Source organism: Filicampus tigris, chromosome 18 (genome assembly GCF_054856515.1).
Source record: "Filicampus tigris isolate MCC_2025a chromosome 18, RoL_Ftig_1.0, whole genome shotgun sequence".
Taxonomy (NCBI): Eukaryota; Metazoa; Chordata; class Actinopteri; order Syngnathiformes; family Syngnathidae; genus Filicampus; species Filicampus tigris.
In genome coordinates, this window is record NC_141234.1 from 11,479,452 (window position 1) to 11,500,562 (window position 21,111).

The 21,111-nt window shown below is 41.7% G+C and overlaps 1 protein-coding gene and 17 non-coding genes across 26 annotated transcripts in view; 17 read left to right on the plus strand and 1 right to left on the minus strand.

The window, feature by feature from the left end:
- Window positions 1-21,111, minus strand: part of rbms3 (RNA binding motif, single stranded interacting protein) — a 292,172-nt gene that overhangs the window by 169,573 nt on the left and 101,488 nt on the right. For 5 of the 9 annotated variants that reach the window (XM_086014736.1, XM_086014739.1, XM_086014743.1 and 2 more), the window contains one exon: window positions 5,720-5,877. In XM_086014736.1, coding sequence (XP_085870862.1) covers window positions 5,720-5,877 — 158 coding nt within the window. Of the gene's footprint in view, window positions 1-5,719; window positions 5,878-7,786; window positions 7,893-21,111 lie in introns of those variants that run through there. The other 4 variants (XM_086014741.1, XM_086014738.1, XM_086014740.1 and 1 more) reach the window with 3 other exon arrangements.
- On the plus strand, window positions 13,479-13,591 carry trnal-caa (transfer RNA leucine (anticodon CAA)). Its single transcript has 2 exons — window positions 13,479-13,516; window positions 13,546-13,591. It is a non-coding gene; the product is annotated as a tRNA-Leu (tRNA).
- On the plus strand, window positions 13,776-13,888 carry trnal-caa (transfer RNA leucine (anticodon CAA)). The gene is made up of 2 exons: window positions 13,776-13,813; window positions 13,843-13,888. It is a non-coding gene; the product is annotated as a tRNA-Leu (tRNA).
- Window positions 14,370-14,482, plus strand: trnal-caa (transfer RNA leucine (anticodon CAA)). The gene is made up of 2 exons: window positions 14,370-14,407; window positions 14,444-14,482. It is a non-coding gene; the product is annotated as a tRNA-Leu (tRNA).
- Window positions 14,667-14,779, plus strand: trnal-caa (transfer RNA leucine (anticodon CAA)). The gene is made up of 2 exons: window positions 14,667-14,704; window positions 14,734-14,779. It is a non-coding gene; the product is annotated as a tRNA-Leu (tRNA).
- On the plus strand, window positions 15,408-15,520 carry trnal-caa (transfer RNA leucine (anticodon CAA)). The gene is made up of 2 exons: window positions 15,408-15,445; window positions 15,482-15,520. It is a non-coding gene; the product is annotated as a tRNA-Leu (tRNA).
- Window positions 15,617-15,721, plus strand: trnal-caa (transfer RNA leucine (anticodon CAA)). The gene is made up of 2 exons: window positions 15,617-15,654; window positions 15,684-15,721. It is a non-coding gene; the product is annotated as a tRNA-Leu (tRNA).
- Window positions 16,867-16,979, plus strand: trnal-caa (transfer RNA leucine (anticodon CAA)). The gene is made up of 2 exons: window positions 16,867-16,904; window positions 16,941-16,979. It is a non-coding gene; the product is annotated as a tRNA-Leu (tRNA).
- On the plus strand, window positions 17,164-17,276 carry trnal-caa (transfer RNA leucine (anticodon CAA)). Its single transcript has 2 exons — window positions 17,164-17,201; window positions 17,231-17,276. It is a non-coding gene; the product is annotated as a tRNA-Leu (tRNA).
- On the plus strand, window positions 17,465-17,577 carry trnal-caa (transfer RNA leucine (anticodon CAA)). Its single transcript has 2 exons — window positions 17,465-17,502; window positions 17,539-17,577. It is a non-coding gene; the product is annotated as a tRNA-Leu (tRNA).
- On the plus strand, window positions 18,059-18,171 carry trnal-caa (transfer RNA leucine (anticodon CAA)). The gene is made up of 2 exons: window positions 18,059-18,096; window positions 18,133-18,171. It is a non-coding gene; the product is annotated as a tRNA-Leu (tRNA).
- On the plus strand, window positions 18,356-18,468 carry trnal-caa (transfer RNA leucine (anticodon CAA)). Its single transcript has 2 exons — window positions 18,356-18,393; window positions 18,423-18,468. It is a non-coding gene; the product is annotated as a tRNA-Leu (tRNA).
- On the plus strand, window positions 19,161-19,273 carry trnal-caa (transfer RNA leucine (anticodon CAA)). The gene is made up of 2 exons: window positions 19,161-19,198; window positions 19,228-19,273. It is a non-coding gene; the product is annotated as a tRNA-Leu (tRNA).
- On the plus strand, window positions 19,458-19,570 carry trnal-caa (transfer RNA leucine (anticodon CAA)). The gene is made up of 2 exons: window positions 19,458-19,495; window positions 19,532-19,570. It is a non-coding gene; the product is annotated as a tRNA-Leu (tRNA).
- On the plus strand, window positions 19,755-19,867 carry trnal-caa (transfer RNA leucine (anticodon CAA)). The gene is made up of 2 exons: window positions 19,755-19,792; window positions 19,822-19,867. It is a non-coding gene; the product is annotated as a tRNA-Leu (tRNA).
- On the plus strand, window positions 20,056-20,168 carry trnal-caa (transfer RNA leucine (anticodon CAA)). Its single transcript has 2 exons — window positions 20,056-20,093; window positions 20,130-20,168. It is a non-coding gene; the product is annotated as a tRNA-Leu (tRNA).
- Window positions 20,650-20,762, plus strand: trnal-caa (transfer RNA leucine (anticodon CAA)). Its single transcript has 2 exons — window positions 20,650-20,687; window positions 20,724-20,762. It is a non-coding gene; the product is annotated as a tRNA-Leu (tRNA).
- On the plus strand, window positions 20,947-21,059 carry trnal-caa (transfer RNA leucine (anticodon CAA)). The gene is made up of 2 exons: window positions 20,947-20,984; window positions 21,014-21,059. It is a non-coding gene; the product is annotated as a tRNA-Leu (tRNA).

The window sequence follows — 21,111 nt, forward strand, 5'->3', positions numbered from 1 at the left end:
AATAAACTCAACAGTTCACTTGTGAGTATGCAAAGTTGCTTTTTGTCCCTGTATGTCATGTCCGCTAACACCTGGTTTATTTGCTCGTTAATTCATACCACATGACATATATCTAGTATTGTGTTGATCCTATTAAACGTATTTGTCTACACCGATACACATGATGAACTCCATCCATCCATCTTCACATATTTTCAAGGTCATAATTGAACTTTTTGAGTGTGATTGAGTCTTTCCAAGCATGCGTGTATGTGTACAATATAATGTGTGTGGTCCAGTCTTAGTCTTTGAACCTGTCCCAGAACACCTTTGCACACAAATCTCGCCTCTGTCAGTTTGTTTTTAAACAGAACCCACATGGGGCATCTCTGATTACCAGGCAGCAAGTGTCAACAGTGGACCTTGGAGAGTCATTAGAAATAATCTGACGCTGTTGAGTATGCAGGCCTCAGCTCCCCAAAACAGGTGGTCTCAGGGTCACCCCTTACTTTCCTACTTAGCATACCTCATACATTTGTTGTCCAAGGGTTATTCCACCAACACACACGGGAGAGGTTATCTGGGCAATTGATGGTGATTAGCCCTTGCTTTGGCTCGCCTTGTTCCTTTGATCAGGCGCTGCCAGGGTGTGGAAAGTCGTTGTGATTGAAAGTACTTGCTCCGGATCGGAAATTGGGTGAGGAGAAGCAGACTGGTAGGTAGGAGGAGCCAAATGAGAAGTAATGAGCATGTTTGGGGGAAGAGAATGTCAAATGTGTGGTCTGTTTTAATCCAAATGAGAGGGAACAAAATCCCTCACTTTCTAACTTTCAACCTTTTGTCCAACGATCTGATTAAAACCATGTTTAGATTCCACAACCGGGACTGCAAACAAGAAAAAACGAGTCTCTTTAATCATTGGAGGGTTTAATGGCTTGTAAAGTCTGCTTTACCCCGCAGAGTTTTGGGTTCTGAGGCTGAGTTGTACATTTTGGCTGAAAAATCATCGGTTTGGACTATAAAATCATTGGACTAATGTTGAGCTTTGGTTTGGCCCAGTGCCTCAACCTGGCTGGTTGAGGCCAAGAAATTTTTCTCACAGAAGCGGTTGTTCTGTACCTCCTCGCTCAATCATAGCCAGGCAACTAAGAGGGCCTCTTGCTATTTGGCTGGACACCCAACAAAGCTGCTTTCCATTGCTTTGGCTTGTCTGTACACCAATATATCAGGCTGATGGCTGCGAAGAATCTAAAACCCATCCAGTTGAATAAAACAAAGAACAAGCATGTACGCAATTCAGTTAATTACTCGTTCAACCGCTGTCGGCAAGTCATTCCAAACACTGTGAGAAAGCCGTAGTTGTAGTTTACTCCAAACCCAGAGCAAATAAGCTTCGCTCAAGACAAGCCTTAAGCTTTGGAACCGAGATATGTGTGTATTTTATAGTTGGCAGGGCATTTCCTTTAAATTCATATGCAGAGTTCACGCAAACAACAACAGACTCTGAATGAACATTTGGAGAAAAAAAAATGGACAATGGATATTGACGATTTTGCCACTCTGTAGAGGGAACCTGTAAATCCAGGCCAAGGTAGAATTGTTAACAAAGAAACAAAGAACGAAGTGGAAAATTGTATTTATGTTTGCTTGTCGGACCACTTTATAGCATCCTTATTCTGAAGTAGGAGGAATTAATCAATCATGACTTTCTTCAACATGATGGCTCTGGGGAAACTATGAAATTATTATACTGTGCTTGTGGTAAGTAAACATCACATACTTTAATTATGTGTGGTGGTTTTAATACATAATTCAGAAATCGAAAGGTCTTTTCTTCCAAGAAGGAAGTGTGAACTTTAGGAGGTTAATGAAAATGTGCCAAGATTCTGGCAGTGAAAAATTACAGTTCATAACAGAGGGGGTCCAACCACAGTTTAAACGCTTTTCTTGGCATCTTTCAAAGCCTTTAGGAGCAACATGGTTTGCTGTCAAAAATGCATCACTTCAGCAGTGCCTGCTATCGAGATAGTGGCAAACGAGCGTGGCAGGGGTATTCTTTTCAGTGCAAGTGTGTGACGCAACAGTTTGGCTTTACTCTCCCTCGCTCACACACGCACGCATGCACACGCACACATTTTTGAAATGGCAGACAAGCCCATGATACTGATAAGAAAAAACAGCTTAGCCAGCTAATGTAATAGAAAGTTTTTTTTTTAATATCTGAAAAACCTCAGTGCCATTTTTAGTCAGCATTAATGTTTAACATGGTGGAGCTGACAGTCTGGATATGTAGGCTGTAAGTGGGGGCATGAGAGGGGGTACTACGACTCCAGATTCTGACCTTTAGTCGAATGTTACGATCCGCCTGCCACTGGAACACTGCATGGCTAATTAGTTTCAGTGGCATTGGATTTTTACTGGCACAGCACACCTCGGGCAACCTTGGGGGCACTTTGATAGAAAACACACACAGACAGAAAATGATGGGGGTAGGGAAAAGATAAGGGGTCCATTGGAGGGCAGCAAGACAGATCCATGTCAGGCATGGAGTATAAATTAGAATGTAAACTATCACAAACTTCCTGATGGATTTTGCATTAACACATACACGCTTGGCCCTCAGAGTTCAAGACTATTGTACAGCAAAATAACTTGTGGAAAAATACCCGGAGCTCATGTCAGGTGAAAGGCCAATTCAAAGATTAACTCCTCAAATGTGATTTGCTTTTTCTCCGACTTTTGTGTGTGTTTTTATTTGAGTGTTTACTGTTTTTTTTTGTTTGTTTGTTTTGTTTTGAGACCCTTTTTAGCCTTTCAATCTAAAGGAATTTGTTTGGGTCAGTATGAAGAAATATTGCTTGACTCCTTGCATTGTTAGTGGTAGAATTACCAAAACATACTGGGCGACACGTAACCATCTCAAAATAATTGTTGAATCAAATTCAGTTGTTATATTTTAAATGTAAACTGGCCTAATGGGGCTGAAGAAAGATACTTGTGTGTCTGTGTTCACTTTTATATGTCTGTATGTGAAAGAGAGAGAATTTCATAGAGAGCCAATAACACTCTGACTGTGTGTTTGAGCTTGATGAGGTCTTGGTCTGCGATTCCTCAGGGAGGTGGTCCAATCTAGGATTTATTAGGCTTTATTGAGCTTTGTGCAGGCAGGCCTCTGTGGTTTCTCTGTCGAGAACATTTTGCAGAACTGTAAGAGTACCTTTGTGGCTCTCTAAAATTCACTACAAATAGTTGATCGCAGTGTAATTGGGTGCACACAGGATTGAACATGACCTTTTGTATGTAATTCTGTATTGTGCACGACCTTTTGCAATTGTGTTGGTTGGTAATTGCATTTTAGTTTTATCAAATTGGCATTTTGAGAGCTTAATTATATCCTGTGATGGAAACGGCAATAGGTTTCTAATCTGAAGATAACTGTACATCTAAAAAGAATCCTGAAGTGTTGTTGGATATTAATTGACAAAGACAAAAACAAAAGACATTTTCACTTTAATTATAGTTAGTTTTATAAACATACGATGTAGTTTCAGTTGGTTTTCATTTAAAAGCATTTTTCTTTTTTTTCTTTTTTTATTTTGTTAACGAAAATAATTTTCAATTTTAATTTTAGTTATTTCGAACGTTTTCATTAACTATATTCAACTTGGTGATCATGTGATCTCCCAATGTTACATATTGTGTATCTTGGTCCTTAGTTGACAATATCGGTACTACAAAAATTTGAGCAGGCTTTCATAAAAGAAGCATGTGTGTTGCTTCTTTTTTTCCGCTTTTTTACATTTTAGTGATGTAACGATTCACTCAAGCCCCGATTCGAATTTTGATTTTCAGTTCCCGATTTTCGATTTGATTCGATTTTTTAACAATTGCTACCATGCTTGTCTCTGTGCACTAGTGTGGTTCTGCAGTCATCCACAAACGCAATACGCAATGATGTTTGGCGCAAAAGCATAGTTTGATCTACACATTCAAAATGTGCTATGCATCTGGAATGAAAAAAAAAAATTCAAGACATAATTTTCTAGATTAATTTAATCAACTCAATTTTTCGATTAATCGAGCGAATCGATTTTTAAATTGATTTTCGATTCATCATCCCTATTACATTTACATTTTTTTAAATGTCAGAAACCAAAATATTATTCATATAATCTATTTAGTAACAAGAGGAAGTCATGACAGATTGCCTATAACAAAACTCCATTCAACTCTGCATTTCCGTATGTCTGGGTCATTTGAGGGCATTGTGACAATTGGAGCTGATTGCATTTAACTGCAATTCAGCCTTGACTCAGGATTTATGGCCAAAACGGTGTCATTATATACATCACATAAAGTGGCTGTTTTTTGATGAGTCAGCTCAAAAGCGCAATCACTATTTAGTATTGCATGTTGTTAAAGGAAAACTTATTATGGGAAAATGCATTTGAATGTTTTTTAATCTTTATTTTAATTGTGCTGTTAAACGATCCTTGAGGTATTTCGTTTAAAGCATGCTGTAGACATTACTTTAAGACAATTAATGGAAACATTTTAATTTGTGAGGGGGCGAAGCATATTATTTCGAAGACCAAGCTTAGGTATGAGTTGTCCCCATAAAGGGTGTGAAGAATTCCAGTTTGAACTCCATCCACACAACACAGTTCAGTGAAGTGGACTTCACCCCTTTTTACTACAAAGACCCTTATACTGTATGCAATGGAGATTCCTCCCCATGTAGTGAAGACCTCTAGCGAGGAAATGGGAACAGAAGTACTGTAGCGCAACAATCGATTGATGCTGGTTATCTAGACTAAAATGATGTCCTTACAAACAGTAGCTTTTAAATAACGATCAAACATATTTTTTGCGATGGTATATCAAATGAAAACAAATTTGATCACATGTATTGCTCGGTACATTTTGATCTAAAGTCTGTTATCATCCAACTATGCTCCTGCTCTAAAACTTTATAGTGCATTTCATTTTCACTTTGTTACCCAGCCTGAAATCAATTTAGGTCTCACTGGGTGCTTTTAATTTTTAGTAATATACACAACCTGCTCAGCACTAACGAGCAAATACACCTGACAAGGTGAACATGGAAGATTTGGCCACAAAAGAAGATGAATTCCACAGGAGAAGAGACCGCTCTCCAATGGACGCAAACATGAGTCCAATTGATGGGGCACGTTGAAAATGCGAGAGGTGAACTGAAATTATACATGTCATGATTGCGGCTGTCTCCTACCAAACAATGCAAATTGCAGTTTGGAATCATTTCTATTAACACACTCACACTTCCTGGCCACTGTATGGGCTACACTTGCACAATGTAATGCGAGTTCATTTAAGAGCTGTATCTCCTGTCGTTGAATAAAATATGCAGAATTATGGAATTAGCACTCAGTGTTAAGCAGTGCAGTCCTAAATAGCTGCAAATGTCAAACACAATGATAACCAGAATGTCTCAAAGTGTTCTCGAACAAAGGTAATCATTAATATGATTGTATTTTGCCTGATTAAAATGTGCAAGTGTGCTGTATTTAATTTTGTGGCCCAGGCCCCGTTTTGTTTAATTTCAAGACATGAACTGCATTGATTTCATTCATTTGAATTGACATGTACACTGCCAAACACAGCAGCAAGAAGCACACCTTTGTGAAGTTGATACTGTAAACGGAACGGAGAGTATATGCAGGTATCTTTATATAGAAGTGGAAATGTTGCCAGTACTTACGGTTGACAGAGCTTGATGAGGTCCTGGTCGGTGGTCCCAGGAGGCAGGCCTCGGATGTACAGGTTGGTCTTACTCAGCTGCTCTGCCGCGCCCTGGCTGCAGTTGTTGGTGCTGGGGCTGGGAGGAGCCATGGGATGAGGGGGTGGAGCATAGGGCTGCTAGGAAAACAAGGGAAGAAAAGATCAATTTGAAATAATCAGATGAATTAAAAGGGTAGGAAAAAACATTTTGAAATAGTGCTATTACGTGAAGAAAAAAATGATGAGCGTCTGACCATGATAAAATGGCTGATTTAGCCGCTGTACAAAAGCAACTCTGAAAAAATATATATAAAGCCTTCTATATAATGAGTGCATGGTGCTATAATGATAGTAATGATTGCATATATACACCAACCAACCACAAGATTATTTGTGCATTTTAAACTAAATCTTCCAGTCTGGAACAAGAGTTAGATTATGCACCTTCTAACAGTACTATTGTTGACTTAACGTTAATATACTGAGCAGCCGTGACATTTTCTGTCATATTAGTTTTCTTCTTTGGCTTGCTATTACTGATAACCTTCTGTGGTGGCAATTAATTTTTTTTTTTTTTTTTTTAAAAAAGACCATGTCGCCCCTGAAACTTCCAGGTGTTTGAAACGTGACCTGTACTGAAGCGATCAAACAAAAATGCATTTAAGGTTGCACTCCTAAATATATTTTTTATTCTGTTTTTTATCCCCGGCCGATTCCCTTATATAAAATGAAATTTAATCCAGCGTGGGTCAGGACTCCAAACCAGCAAGTCCCAAAAAACATTTTAAGTTTCTTTTTTTCAGACAAAGGTATTTTTTTCCATGAAAGACAAAATTCTCTTACCTTGCTGGCAATTTCTGATGTCACTCCAGCCTTGAGAAAGGGCTAGAGCATTTTGTGGCAGTGGCATGTGTCCTAGCCCTTTCCCTTAGCCCTTTCTCAAGGCTGGAGTGACAGCCGAAACTGTCAGCAAAGTAAAAAAAAACTTTCTCATTACCGGGAAAAAACACTTTTTTCGAAATAAAAAAAAAGGAACTTGAAACTTTTTTTTTAAAAAAGGTGGTCCTTGAGGGCCACTATCCTGCATGATTTAGACGATTCCCTCTTCCAACAAACCATGATTCAAATATCAGGGAATCATCTCAAATAAACTTTGCATTTTGACACTTTGCCAACTGCTGGAGCCTAGATTGAATGAACAAGAAAAAAGAAAAGTGGACAGTGAAAATCTCAACTGGCACACAATCAAAAGTGTGGAGCCCCTGAGTAACAGGACAGAAATACATCTTTCCTTCTTCCTTTTGGATATATTTAAAAAGAAAAGCATCATCCTGATATACAGTATTTGTTTTGGATTTATGACCGGTGTATTTTGTTTTATTCAATTATTTATTTGATGTATTCTTTTTTTAAATTTATTTATTTAAAAAAAAAAAAAAAATTAAATGACATTTTACTTTGAATATTACTGTCCGAACAAATGTAGTCTGACCAAACTCGATAAATGGAGCTTTGACTCTTAATCCGAGTAGCCCTTTAAGATTTGTATTTGAGTACCCACGCTGTAGAAAGTCTACTTTAGCCAAACTGATTGGAAGTAAAACATCCATCCATCCATTATCGATACCGCTTATCCTCACAAGGGTCGCGGGGCGTGCTGGAGCCTATCCCAGCTGTCTTCGGACACCCTGAATTGGTTGCCAGCCAATCGCAGGGCACACAGAGACAAACATCCGCACTCACAATCACACCTACGGGCAATTTAAGAGAGTCCAATCAATTTACCATGCATGTTTTTGGAATGTGGGAGGAAACCGGAGTACCCGGAGAAAACCCACGCAGGCACGGGGAGAACATGCAAACTCCACACAGGGAGGCCGGAGTCGAACCCACGACCTCTGAACTGTGAGGCGGACGTGCTAACCAGTCGTCCACCGTGCCGCCGTAAGTCAAACAATAGACGGATATTTTGTTATATCACTGCCGCTTGAATACAGAAGTTAGATTTGCCTGAATTTCTACGATGTCTAGTTTTGATTTCGCTTACCTGATGAAATGTGAATTATGGCTAACATTTCGTCTCCCTTCGACATAACATCTTCTTTTCGACTAACACTTCACACATTCACATTACGGCAGTGGAGAAGAAGGCTAATCATTATCCAAGCCAATTCATCCATCAGAGAACACCCCGGCTGTGTGACATCACGGTGAACTGTCCAATAGCATCAAAAAAACACAATAAAGCCAAAGAAAAAGACGATTGAACTGAGGGTCTCATGTGACAAGAGCAGGGCCGTGCGGTCAGGATAGGCCAGTGAGGCAGTGCCGCCCCCTGCTGTCCCTTCCCCTGCATGTGAAGAGTAAAAAAGGGGAATAAAAACAAAGAAAAGAAAAGAAAAAGATTAACTTGGTCCATGCTTTATATTGATTTTCTTTTTCAATTCAATAATTATCAACAATACCATTAATAAAATGTGAGTATTTCCTATTCAAATACATGTACAGGAAGTGAAGCATTTCGTGCCTCCAGTGACCACGTACACATATTTGCCTGTGGTAATTTTATCAAGACTTTTTACGATATGGTACTTATACCCCTAATTGAACACCTCATTTTGATACGTCCTCCATGTTCCAAAATGCATTGAACAGCCAGTCCTTCTATTGATGGGCTTGTTGTGCTGTTAGCGCTGATGTATGGTACAGGAGTGAGGTTTTCCAGCTCATTGCTATTTATATCTGTGCAGGAACACTGCACATACTGACACCTAGGGGGAATCGGGACTTGGTGGGCAAAAGCGTAAACGATCAAAAGAACGATTCAAGAAGATACTACCAAACAAATCCTACTCTAGAATGATGGATGGAGGAGAAAAAGGAGGGGCGTGCACATGACTAAATATCAACCTCTAGTTAACCAAGTTAACCCATTGCCCCCCCCAGAGAGAACCTTAGTAACCCACTGAGTAACTTCCACACACACACACACACACACACAGTTTAACACGCACCTAAACTCACACAACATTAGCTCTCCATTCTTCCCCACATGTTAGCAGCGTTCGCTGGAGCATAGCTGATTTGATGCGCTATTTTAAGCGTGTGCGCCATGCCAGCGTGTCGCCTCCAAGTCCTCAGACAAAGTGCCGGGGTCCACTGAGCGTGAAGAGGGAGCCACGTCCATCAATGGACGGCCAATTACCATGCTGAGCTAAGTGGAACTAATAGTCAGCTACTAACGGGGCACAAACACACACACTGGACCAACAGTTAATGTCAAGTGATAAGAGAAATACACAAGGTACAATGAACTTTAAAGCCTGTTTCAGGATTAAGGTTTCACCTTTAACCTTGCATAATGCAATCTGCATGACCTGCATCCTACATATATTTAAATTATTGTATTTATTTAAGAAATGTATCCAGTTATAATAATTTTGATACAAATACTACATTCTCAGTGAAATTGTCCTTGAGACAAGCATTCAGACTCAATGCTCAGAACAAAAAATGTCAAATGTTTACATTTGGAATCACAACGTATTCAAATTTAGTCAACAAATAACAATAGCATGTTTTATTTTATTATTATTATTTCCCTAATCACAACATGTATTGGTTTGGATATATTGTATCTTTCTGCAAGAACATCAAGTTTGAGCTCAAGGACAATAAGCAAAGTTGTCACAACACCAGTGGACACATCCAATCATATTTCTGTGACATCCTTTCCAATGCTCACAGTCCCCAGGGGCCATATTTGTGCAGTATGTGCCGATCGCTATAGTATGCTGTCATAAATAACCCAGTGTTAGTGTCTTTCAATACTTGTTTCTTTTGGCATTTTGGTCCGGCCTCAGCATTAAAAAAAAAAAAAAAATGTCACTACGGTAATATTTCATATATTCTTCCAATGTATTGAAAACAGATACAGTGAATGCATACGTCTCCAAATGTTTGAAATATACTTTTCTTAAAATAAATAAAAAAGATTCTTTTCCTGTTTTTGCCATAACGCTCCCTCATCATTTGCTTTGGCGCAGCTCCCAACTTTTGAGTGGACTCAGCCGCCGAGGGCCCGGTTCATCTGCTTTTTATAATTGTACCGTTTTAATTCATATATGGTCATATGGTAAATATGTCCATATGGAGCTATGAAGTTGTGATCATGGATGGATGAACGGATGGATGGTTGGATAGACCTATTAATACCACCCCCCCTGTGAAAATTCCACCAGTCGCCACTGGTTATTGCTGCTTATTGGATTCTTCTAATCGTCAATGGACGCAAGTGTGTTCTTATAAACATTCAGTCACTAATAGCCAATCATGTGTTTAACAGGTGGTCATCACTTTAGAGGCTAATTTTAGAGGGGTAGTACATAAACAATTCCTTGAACTCACGTATGAATCTGGGATGTAGCTATTGCAAGAGACCCTACATTTGTCCACCATTGTCGTTTACAGAAAGGCCAGCAAAGTGAGATATAGCTGCGACGTTGTGTGCGCTTTCACGCAGCAACACATTTATACAGACTGTCAACCCGGAAAGAGGCGTAAAAGTGCTGACTTTTACAGGCCGTGTACAAGGGGCCTAAAGGTGCATGTAATCACGTTAACGTGCATAAAGTGTACCTATGCATTGCCTGCTGTTCCCTGTTGCTTTCACCTTGTGTTCCCGAGCAAAGCTGGTCCACTGGAGCTTATATTATACTCATAATATTATACAGCATGATGCGTGACAACAACATAATAGCACACGAACCGCAGACTCCGCACAAAGTTGCTATGGGTGCTGAAGGTTAATTGAAAGCGTTTGCCTCGTTCTCACGCTTTCTTTGTTTTAGCCCCACTAATATGCTGGGCCCTCTTCCTCCTCCTCTTCCTCCCTAGGCTCCAGTCTTGGCTTGCATCCTGGGCTTTGGAATTCATGTGTCCCGCCCTATTGATTTGCTTTCATTTTTTTAAGGTCAGAAGCTGAATTCTTACACAATGAGGCAGTGAGGGTCAAGTCCAGCCCATTACTTACATTGCTGGATGTGAGGCAAAGTGCAAGGTTATCAAAGGTTAAAGTAAAAAAAATGAGGCCCCTGGGATTAGCAATGCATGTAGGTGCAACGTGATGTCATGGTCATGCATGCATAAAGAACAGCAATTTTTCCCTTTGCTTTGCCTTTGGTTGAACATTTTAGCATCAAAAAATCGATTTTGTGATAAGACCTTGTGTTACTGCAGGCGGTGTATGAACAGGTTAAGAGGTTGGCAAAAGAGAAAAAAAGGCCCCGACAGGAACTACAAGTTATTTTCTTTCCTCCAAGGCTGCAAAATCTCAGTAAAAGGATGGTTGGGTATGCTGGATACTTAAGATGTACACATGTTTTTATTTTTTGCATTACTATGATTGTAGAATTCTATTCTAGGAGTTCGGGAGTAGAATACATGGTATGTATGTATAATGTAGGCACTGGAGCAAGAATAATGATGTAGTGGAAACTCTAAATTCCAAAGTCTGTGACGTTATATTCAGAATATGTATTTTACTGTACCTTGGTTATCAAAAATGAGTACAACTGCAGTATGTGTCGTCACTTTGTCTTAAATATTTTTTGTTGTTACGAAAAAAAAGGATAAATTATATAATAACATTTTATTGATCAAGGGCCCACTTGGAGTGTGTTCGAGGGCCGCATGCCATTTGCCCATCCCTGCTTTAGATGGTCCCACAGTCTTATTTTTTTAACACTTTTTTTTTCAGTATTGTGTAATACAGAAGAAGAAGAAGAAGAAGAAGAAGGCCTTTATTGATCCCACAGTGGGGAAATTTTCAGTGTTACAGCAGCAAAGATATAGGTCACACAGGGACGGCGGCATAATGTAGCCATTACTGTATAACATTAACGGCAAACATTCAGGATCAAACCTATGTAAATATACGCAGTAACGATGTGTATATACACATGTATATACACACCAACATACATCTACATAAAAAGTATGAAGAACACTCATTTTAGTCTGTACATAGTACAGAGGAAAACTACTCTGAGTAAGTGACAGTGCTGCAGTGCTGCATTGGATAAAAATAAAACTAGACTAACAGTAGTGGGGAATGTTGAGTATTACACGGTATGACAGTAGTGGGGAATGTTGGGTATTGCACGAAATAAGCTCAGGTGCAGGACTGCACAATTACACTAATGTCCGCCAGTTTGTAGAGACTACACAATGTTCTTGTTAAAGAGTAAAGTAAGAGTAATATACACAATTGGTCCAGAATTATAAATCATTCAATGACAAAAACTTGGTTTTAAAAGAAAATGCACTTCTTCCTCAAGTGGCCCTGTGAATATACAACTCAGCCAACACATATCATACACTAGATTTATCATACTCACTTAACACGCTCATAAATATTTCTGAGTATGTGACACAAGCTCGGAACCTCCCCTGCATTGCTTGCTCACTAAATTAGAGCTGTGTAAAGCATTCTGCTCTTCTAAAATACAGTGTGGCAAATTGGATCCTCAGTAAGCCTCTGTCACAGCATGTCACAGCTGGGTAGGGAGACGAGAGAATGGAGATTTTTCTCATTTACCTCCTGGAGAGTTTTGTAGTGTCATAACTAGCAATTCTCACACACTTGCTAGTTCTCTCTCTCATGATATCTTTTTCTTGAATTTCTTTGTCTCTCCCTCCGTGTATAATGTCCAAATCCATCTCCTTTCTTGCAGAAATTACCATTATAAAGAGTTGTATTAATTCAACATCATTCTTACATGTGAGGTCTTTATTTATTCAATAATTCTTACTGGTTTAAGATTGGCAAGCATTAAGAATGAGGTAAAAAAAAAAATGTAAGTGCAGTGAATATGTTGAACGCAATCTGACTTTTAAGAGGCATAAAAATAAAAAAAAACAAGTGATCAACTCTTATTTGGAAACCATATTGCAACATAAGTGTAGAATTGGCGTTTTAACAGAGCTGGACATCGTCTATCCGTCTATAGCTTCTGGGCGGTATTTATGGCGGACCCACATGATCCCGGTCCATACTTCATCTGCAATAGTCTATCGTCGAGAACATAATTTTCACGTCACATGCAGGCGTCGCACGAGCAGATGCGACGCCAAATGAAGAAAAATATTAAATAAAAACAACAGACACACACATACAGCGTGGTGATTGGTGAAATAAAAATTGGGGCACGTGTTATTGCATCTGTGGGACCGAAAGGTATACAACACAGTTTTGTTTTTCACTTTTCTTTGTTCGGCTATCAGGAGTGGGGCACCTGCATGTGACGTGGTACTGGTAAAGTCCATTCTCGACAACGATTGGCTGATTCGGACTGACTGGGTTTCTGGTCTCTGGATGGAGGCGTGGGTTCAAATCCCACTCCTGACAAAATTATTTGAATATATGGGCCTTGACTTGGCTGTTGGGTTATTTTTTTTGGGGCAAGTCATTTCTAGGTTTGGGACCAGCTCTGGACCACAGTCATAAAGCCCAAATATGTAAAATAGAAGTCATTGCCAGTTCACAATAGTGCATTTTCCAAACCACCCACCAGTGAAGAGCTTAGGCAGGCAGCTATGTGTCAGGATGGCCGAGTGGTTTGGGACCAGCTCTGGACCACAGTCATAAAGCCCAAATATGTAAAATAGAAGTCGCTGGGCCTTCATGGTGGTACATTTTTTAAAAACCACCCACCAGTAAAGAGACTCACCGACCAAGTGTCAGGATGGCCGAGTGGTCTAAGGCGCCAGACTCAAGGTGTGTTCCCTTCCATCATTAATTGGGGTTTCTGGTCTCCGGATGGAGGCGTGGGTTCAAATCCCACTCCTGACAAAATCTTTCAAATATATGGGCATTGACATGGCTGTTGGGTGATTTTCTTTGGGAAATGTAATTTCCAGGTTTCGGACAAGCTCTGGACTACAGTCATAAAGCCCAGATATATCCAATTGTTATAACTGGCCATTCATGGTGCTACATATTTTAAAACACCCACCAATGAAGAGTTCCACTATGTGTCAGGATGGCCGAGTGGTCTAAGGCGCCAGACTCAAGGTGTGATTCCTTCCATCATTAATTGGGGTTTCTGGTCTCCGGATGGAGGCGTGGGTTCAAATCCCACTCCTGACAAAATCTTTCAAATGTATGGGCATTGACATGGCTGTTGGGTGATTTCCTTTGGGAAATGTAATTTCCAGGTTTCAGACAAGCTCTGGACTACAGTCATAAAGCCCAGATATATCCAATTGTTGTCACTGGCCATTCATCGTGCTACATATTTTAAACCACCCACCAATGAAGCATTCCACTATGTGTCAGGATGGCTGAGTGGTCTAAGGAGCCAGACTCAAGGTGTGATTCCTTCCATCATTAATTGGGGTTTCTGGTCTCTGGATGGAGGCGTGCGTTCAAATCCTGCTCCTGAAAAATGCTTTTAAATGTATGGGCTTTGACTTGGCTGTTGGGTTATTTTCTTTGGGACAAGTCATTTCTAGGTTTGGGACCAGCTCTGGACCACAATCATAAAGCCCAAATATATAAACTAGAACTCACAGGCCAATCGTGGTGGTACATTTTTCAAACCACCCACCAGTAAAGACAGAGAATTTGTGTCAGGATGGCCGAGTGGTCTAAGGCGCCAGACTCAAGGTGTCATTCCTTCCGTGAAGAATTGGGGTTTCTGGTCTCTGGATGGAGGCGTGGGTTCAAATCCCACTCCTGACAAAATCTTTCAAATGTATGGGCATTGACTTGGCTGTTGGGTTATTTTCTTTGGGACAAGTCATTTCTAGGTTTGGGACCAGCTCTGGACCACAATCATAAAGCCCAAATATATAAACTATAACTCGCAGGCCAATCATGGTGATACATTTTTCAAACAACCCACCAGTAAAGACAGAGAATTCGTGTCAGGATGGCCGAGTGGTCTAAGGCGCCAGACTCAAGGTGTGATTCCTTCCATCATTAATTGGGGTTTCTGGTCTCCGGATGGAGACGTGGGTTCAAATCCCACTCCTGACAAAATCTTTCAAATGTATGAGCATTGACTTGGCTGTTGGGTTACTTTCTTTGGGACAAGTCATTTCCAGGTTTGAGACCAGCTCTGGACCACAGTAATAAGGCCAAAATATATAAATTATAAGTCATTGCCAGTTCACAATAGTGCATTTTCCAAACCACCCACCAGTGAAGAGCTTAGGCAGGCAGCTATGTGTCAGGATGGCCGAGTGGTTTGGGACCAGCTCTGGACCACAGTCATAAAGCCTAAATCTGTAAAATAGAAGTCGCTGGGCCTTCATGGTGGTACATTTTTTAAAAACCACCCACCAGTAAAGAGACTCACCGACCAAGTGGCAGGATGGCCGAGTGGTCTAAGGCGCCAGACTCTAGGTGTGATTCCTTCCATCATTAATTGGGGTTTCTGGTCTCCGGATGGAGGCGTGGGTTCAAATCCCACTCCTGACTAAATCTTTCAAATATATGGGCATTGACATGGCTGTTGGGTGATTTTCTTTGGGAAATGTAATTTCCAGGTTTCGGACAAGCTCTGGACTACAGTCATAAAGCCCAGATATATCCAATTGTTATAACTGGCCATTCATGGTGCTACATATTTTAAAACACCCACCAATGAAGAGTTCCACTATGTGTCAGGATGGCCGAGTGGTCTAAGGCGCCAGACTCAAGGTGTGATTCCTTCCATCATTAATTGGGGTTTCTGGTCTCTGGATGGAGGCGTGGGTTCAAATCCCGCTCCTGACAAAGTCTTTCAAATGTATGGGCATTGACTTGGCTGTTGGGTTATTTTCTTTCATTTTTTAAAAACCAACCACCAGTAAAGAGACTCACCGACCAAGTGTCAGGATGGCCGAGTGGTCTAAGGCGCCAGACTCAAGGTGTGATTCCTTCCATCATTAATTGGGGTTTCGGATGGAGGCGTGGGTTCAAATCCCACTCCTGACAAAATCTGTCAAATGTATGGGCATTGACTTGGCTGTTGGGTTATTTTCTTTGGGACAAGTCATTTCCAGGTTTGAGACCAGCTCTGGACCACAGTAATAATGCCAAAATATATAAATTATAAGTCATTGCCAGTTCACAATAGTGCATTTTCCAAACCACCCACCAGTAAAGACAGAGAATTTGTGTCAGGATGGCCGAGTGGTCTAAGGCGCCAGACTCAAGGTGTGATTCCTTCCATCATTAATTGGGGTTTCTGGTCTCTGGATGGAGGCGTGCGTTCAAATCCTGCTCCTGACAAATGCTTTTAAATGTATGGGCTTTGACTTGGCTGTTGGGTTATTTTCTTTGGGACAAGTCATTTCCAGGTTTGAGACCAGCTCTGGACCACAGTAATAATGCCAAAATATATCAATTATAAGTCATTGCCAGTTCACAATAGTGCATTTTCCAAACCACCCACCAGTGAAGAGTTTAGGCAGCTATGTGTCAGGATGGCCGAGTGGTTTGGGACCAGCTCTGGACCACAGTCATGTCATGTCATCTTCCAAACCACTTATCCTATATAGGGTCGCGGGGAGTTGCTGGAGCCTATCCCAGCCGTCAATGGGCGAAGGCAGACTACACCCTGAACTGGTCGCCAGCCAGTCGCAGGGCACACATAGACACTGTCACTGAGCGGGAATAGATCCCACGCTGCCCGCACACAACTCAGGCGTGTGTACCACTACACTATCAGCGGACTGGACCACAGTCATAAAGCCCAAATATGTAAAATAGAAGTCGCTGGGCCTTCATGGTGGTACATTTTTTAAAAACCACACACCAGTAAAGAGACTCACTGACCAAGTGTCAGGATGGCCGAGTGGTCTAAGGCGCCAGACTCAAGGTGTGATTCCTTCCATCATTAATTGGGGTTTCTGGTCTCTGGATGGAGGCGTGCGTTCAAATCCTGCTCCTGACAAATGCTTTTAAATGTATGGGCTTTGACTTGGCTGTTGGGTTATTTTCTTTGGGACAAGTCATTTCTAGGTTTGGGACCAGCTATGGACCACAATCATAAAGCCCAAATATATAAACTAGAATTCACAAGCCAATCGTGGTGGTACATTTTTCAAACCACCCACCAGTAAAGACAGAGAATTTGTGTCAGGATGGCCGAGTGGTCTAAGGCGCCAGACTCAAGGTGTCATTCCTTCCATGAAGAATTGGGGTTTCTGGTCTCTGGATGGAGGCGTGGGTTCAAATCCCACTCCTGACAAATTCTTTCAAATGTATGGGCATTGACTTGGCTGTTGGATTATTTTCTTTGGGACAAGTCATTTCTAGGTTTGGGACCAGCTCTGGACCGCAATCATAAAGCCCAAATATATAAACTATAACTCGCAGGCCAATCATGGTGGTACATTTTTCAAACAGCCCACCAGTAAAGACAGAGAATTCGTGTCAGGATGGCCGAGTGGTCTAAGGCGCCAGACTCAAGGTGTAATTCCTTCCATCATTAATTGGGGTTTCTGGTCTCCGGATAGAGGCGTGGGTTCAAATCCCACTCCTGACAAAATCTTTCAAATGTATGGGCATTGACTTGGCTGTTGGGTTACTTTCTTTGGGACAAGTCATTTCCAGGTTTGAGACCAGCTCTGGACCACAGTAATAAGGCCAAAAAATATAAATTAGAAGTCATTGCCAGTTCACAATAGTGCATTTTCCAAACCACCCACCAGTGAAGAGCTTAGTCAGTTATGTGTCAGGATGGCCGAGTGGTCTAAGGCGCCAGACTCAAGGTGACCTTCATTCCATGAAGAATTGGGGTTTCTGGTCTCTGGATGGAGGCGTGGGTTCAAATCCCACTCCTGACAAAAACTTTCAAATGTATGGGCATTGACATGGCTGTTGGGTGATTTCCTTTGGGAAATGTAATTTCCAGGTTTCAGACAAGCTCTGGACTACAGTCATAAAGCCCAGATATATCCAATTGTTGTCACTGGCCATTCATCGTGCTACATATTTTAAACCACCCACCAATGAAGAGTTCCACTATGTGTCAGGATGGCCGAGTGGTCTAAGGAGCCAGACTCAAGGTGTGATTCCTTCCATCATTAATTGGGGTTTCTGGTCTCTGGATGGAGGCGTGCGTTCAAATCCTGCTCCTGAAAAATGCTTTTAAATGTATGGGCTTTGACTTGGCTGTTGGGTTATTTTCTTTGGGACAAGTCATTTCTAGGTTTGGGACCAGCTCTGGACCACAATCATAAAGCCCAAATATATAAACTAGAACTCACAGGCCAATCGTGGTGGTACATTTTTCAAACCACCCACCAGTAAAGACAGAGAATTTATGTCAGGATGGCCGAGTGGTCTAAGGCGCCAGACTCAAGGTGTCATTCCTTCCGTGAAGAATTGGGGTTTCTGGTCTCTGGATGGAGGCGTGGGTTCAAATCCCACTCCTGACAAAATCTTTCAAATGTATGGGCATTGACTTGGCTGTTGGGTTATTTTCTTTGGGACAAGTCATTTCTAGGTTTGGGACCAGCTCTGGACCACAATCATAAAGCCCAAATATATAAACTATAACTCGCAGGCCAATCATGGTGATACATTTTTCAAACAACCCACCAGTAAAGAGAGAGAATTCGTGTCAGGATGGCCGAGTGGTCTAAGGCGCCAGACTCAAGGTGTGATTCCTTCCATCATTAATTGGGGTTTCTGGTCTCCGGATGGAGACGTGGGTTCAAATCCCACTCCTGACAAAATCTTTCAAATGTATGAGCATTGACTTGGCTGTTGGATTACTTTCTTTGGGACAAGTCATTTCCAGGTTTGAGACCAGCTCTGGACCACAGTAATAAGGCCAAAATATATAAATTATAAGTCATTGCCAGTTCACAATAGTGCATTTTCCAAACCACCCACCAGTGAAGAGCTTAGGCAGGCAGCTATGTGTCAGGATGGCCGAGTGGTTTGGGACCAGCTCTGGACCACAGTCATAAAGCCAAAATATATCAATTATAAGTCATTGCCAGTTCACAATAGTGCATTTTCCAAACCACCCACCAGTGAAGAGTTTAGGCAGCTATGTGTCAGGATGGCCGAGTGGTTTGGGACCAGCTCTGGACCACAGTCATGTCATGTCATCTTCCAAACCACTTATCCTATATAGGGTCGCGGGGAGTTGCTGGAGCCTATCCCAGCCGTCAATGGGCGAAGGCAGACTACACCCTGAACTGGTCGCCAGCCAGTCGCAGGGCACACATAGACACTGTCACTGAGCGGGAATAGATCCCACGCTGCCCGCACACAACTCAGGCGTGTGTACCACTACACTATCAGCGGACTGGACCACAGTCATAAAGCCCAAATATGTAAAATAGAAGTCGCTGGGCCTTCATGGTGGTACATTTTTTAAAAACCACACACCAGTAAAGAGACTCACTGACCAAGTGTCAGGATGGCCGAGTGGTCTAAGGCGCCAGACTCAAGGTGTGACTCCTTCCATCATTAATTGGGGTTTCTGGTCTCCGGAGGGAGGCGTGGGTTCAAATCCCACTCCTGACAAAATCTTTCAAATATATGGGCATTGACATGGCTGTTGGGTGATTTTCTTTGGGAAATGTAATTTCCAGGTTTCGGACAAGCTCTGGACTACAGTCATAAAGCCCAGATATATCCAATTGTTATAACTGGCCATTCATGGTGCTACATATTTTAAAACACCCACCAATGAAGAGTTCCACTATGTGTCAGGATGGCCGAGTGGTCTAAGGCGCCAGACTCAAGGTGTGATTCCTTCCATCATTAATTGGGGTTTCTGGTCTCTGGATGGAGGCGTGGGTTCAAATCCCACTCCTGACAAATTCTTTCAAATGTATGGGCATTGACTTGGCTGTTGGATTATTTTCTTTGGGACAAGTCATTTCTAGGTTTGGGACCAGCTCTGGACCGCAATCATAAAGCCCAAATATATAAACTGTAACTCGCAGGCCAATCATGGTGGTACATTTTTCAAACAGCCCACCAGTAAAGACAGAGAATTCGTGTCAGGATGGCCGAGTGGTCTAAGGCGCCAGACTCAAGGTGTAATTCCTTCCATCATTAATTGGGGTTTCTGGTCTCCGGATAGAGGCGTGGGTTCAAATCCCACTCCTGACAAAATCTTTCAAATGTATGGGCATTGACTTGGCTGTTGGGTTACTTTCTTTGGGACAAGTCATTTCCAGGTTTGAGACCAGCTCTGGACCACAGTAATAAGGCCAAAAAATATAAATTAGAAGTCATTGCCAGTTCACAATAGTGCATTTTCCAAACCACCCACCAGTGAAGAGCTTAGTCAGTTATGTGTCAGGATGGCCGAGTGGTCTAAGGCGCCAGACTCAAGGTGACCTTCATTCCATGAAGAATTGGGGTTTCTGGTCTCTGGATGGAGGCATGGGTTCAAATCCCACTCCTGACAAAAACTTTCAAATGTATGGGCATTGACATGGCTGTTGGGTGATTTCCTTTGGGAAATGTAATTTCCAGGTTTCAGACAAGCTCTGGACTACAGTCATAAAGCCCAGATATATCCAATTGTTGTCACTGGCCATTCATCGTGCTACATATTTTAAACCACCCACCAATGAAGAGTTCCACTATGTGTCAGGATGGCCGAGTGGTCTAAGGAGCCAGACTCAAGGTGTGATTCCTTCCATCATTAATTGGGGTTTCTGGTCTCTGGATGGAGGCGTGCGTTCAAATCCTGCTCCTGAAAAATGCTTTTAAATGTATGGGCTTTGACTTGGCTGTTGGGTTATTTTCTTTGGGACAAGTCATTTCTAGGTTTGGGACCAGCTCTGGACCACAATCATAAAGCCCAAATATATAAACTAGAACTCACAGGCCAATCGTGGTGGTACATTTTTCAAACCACCCACCAGTAAAGACAGAGAATTTGTGTCAGGATGGCCGAGTGGTCTAAGGCGCCAGACTCAAGGTGTCATTCCTTCCGTGAAGAATTGGGGTTTCTGGTCTCTGGATGGAGGCGTGGGTTCAAATCCCACTCCTGACAAAATCTTTCAAATGTATGGGCATTGACTTGGCTGTTGGGTTATTTTCTTTGGGACAAGTCATTTCTAGGTTTGGGACCAGCTCTGGACCACAATCATAAAGCCCAAATATATAAACTATGACTCGCAGGCCAATCATGGTGATACATTTTTCAAACAACCCACCAGTAAAGACAGAGAATTCGTGTCAGGATGGCCGAGTGGTCTAAGGCGCCAGACTCAAGGTGCGATTCCTTCCATCATTAATTGGGGTTTCTGGTCTCCGGATGGAGACGTGGGTTCAAATCCCACTCCTGACAAAATCTTTCAAATGTATGAGCATTGACTTGGCTGTTGGGTTACTTTCTTTGG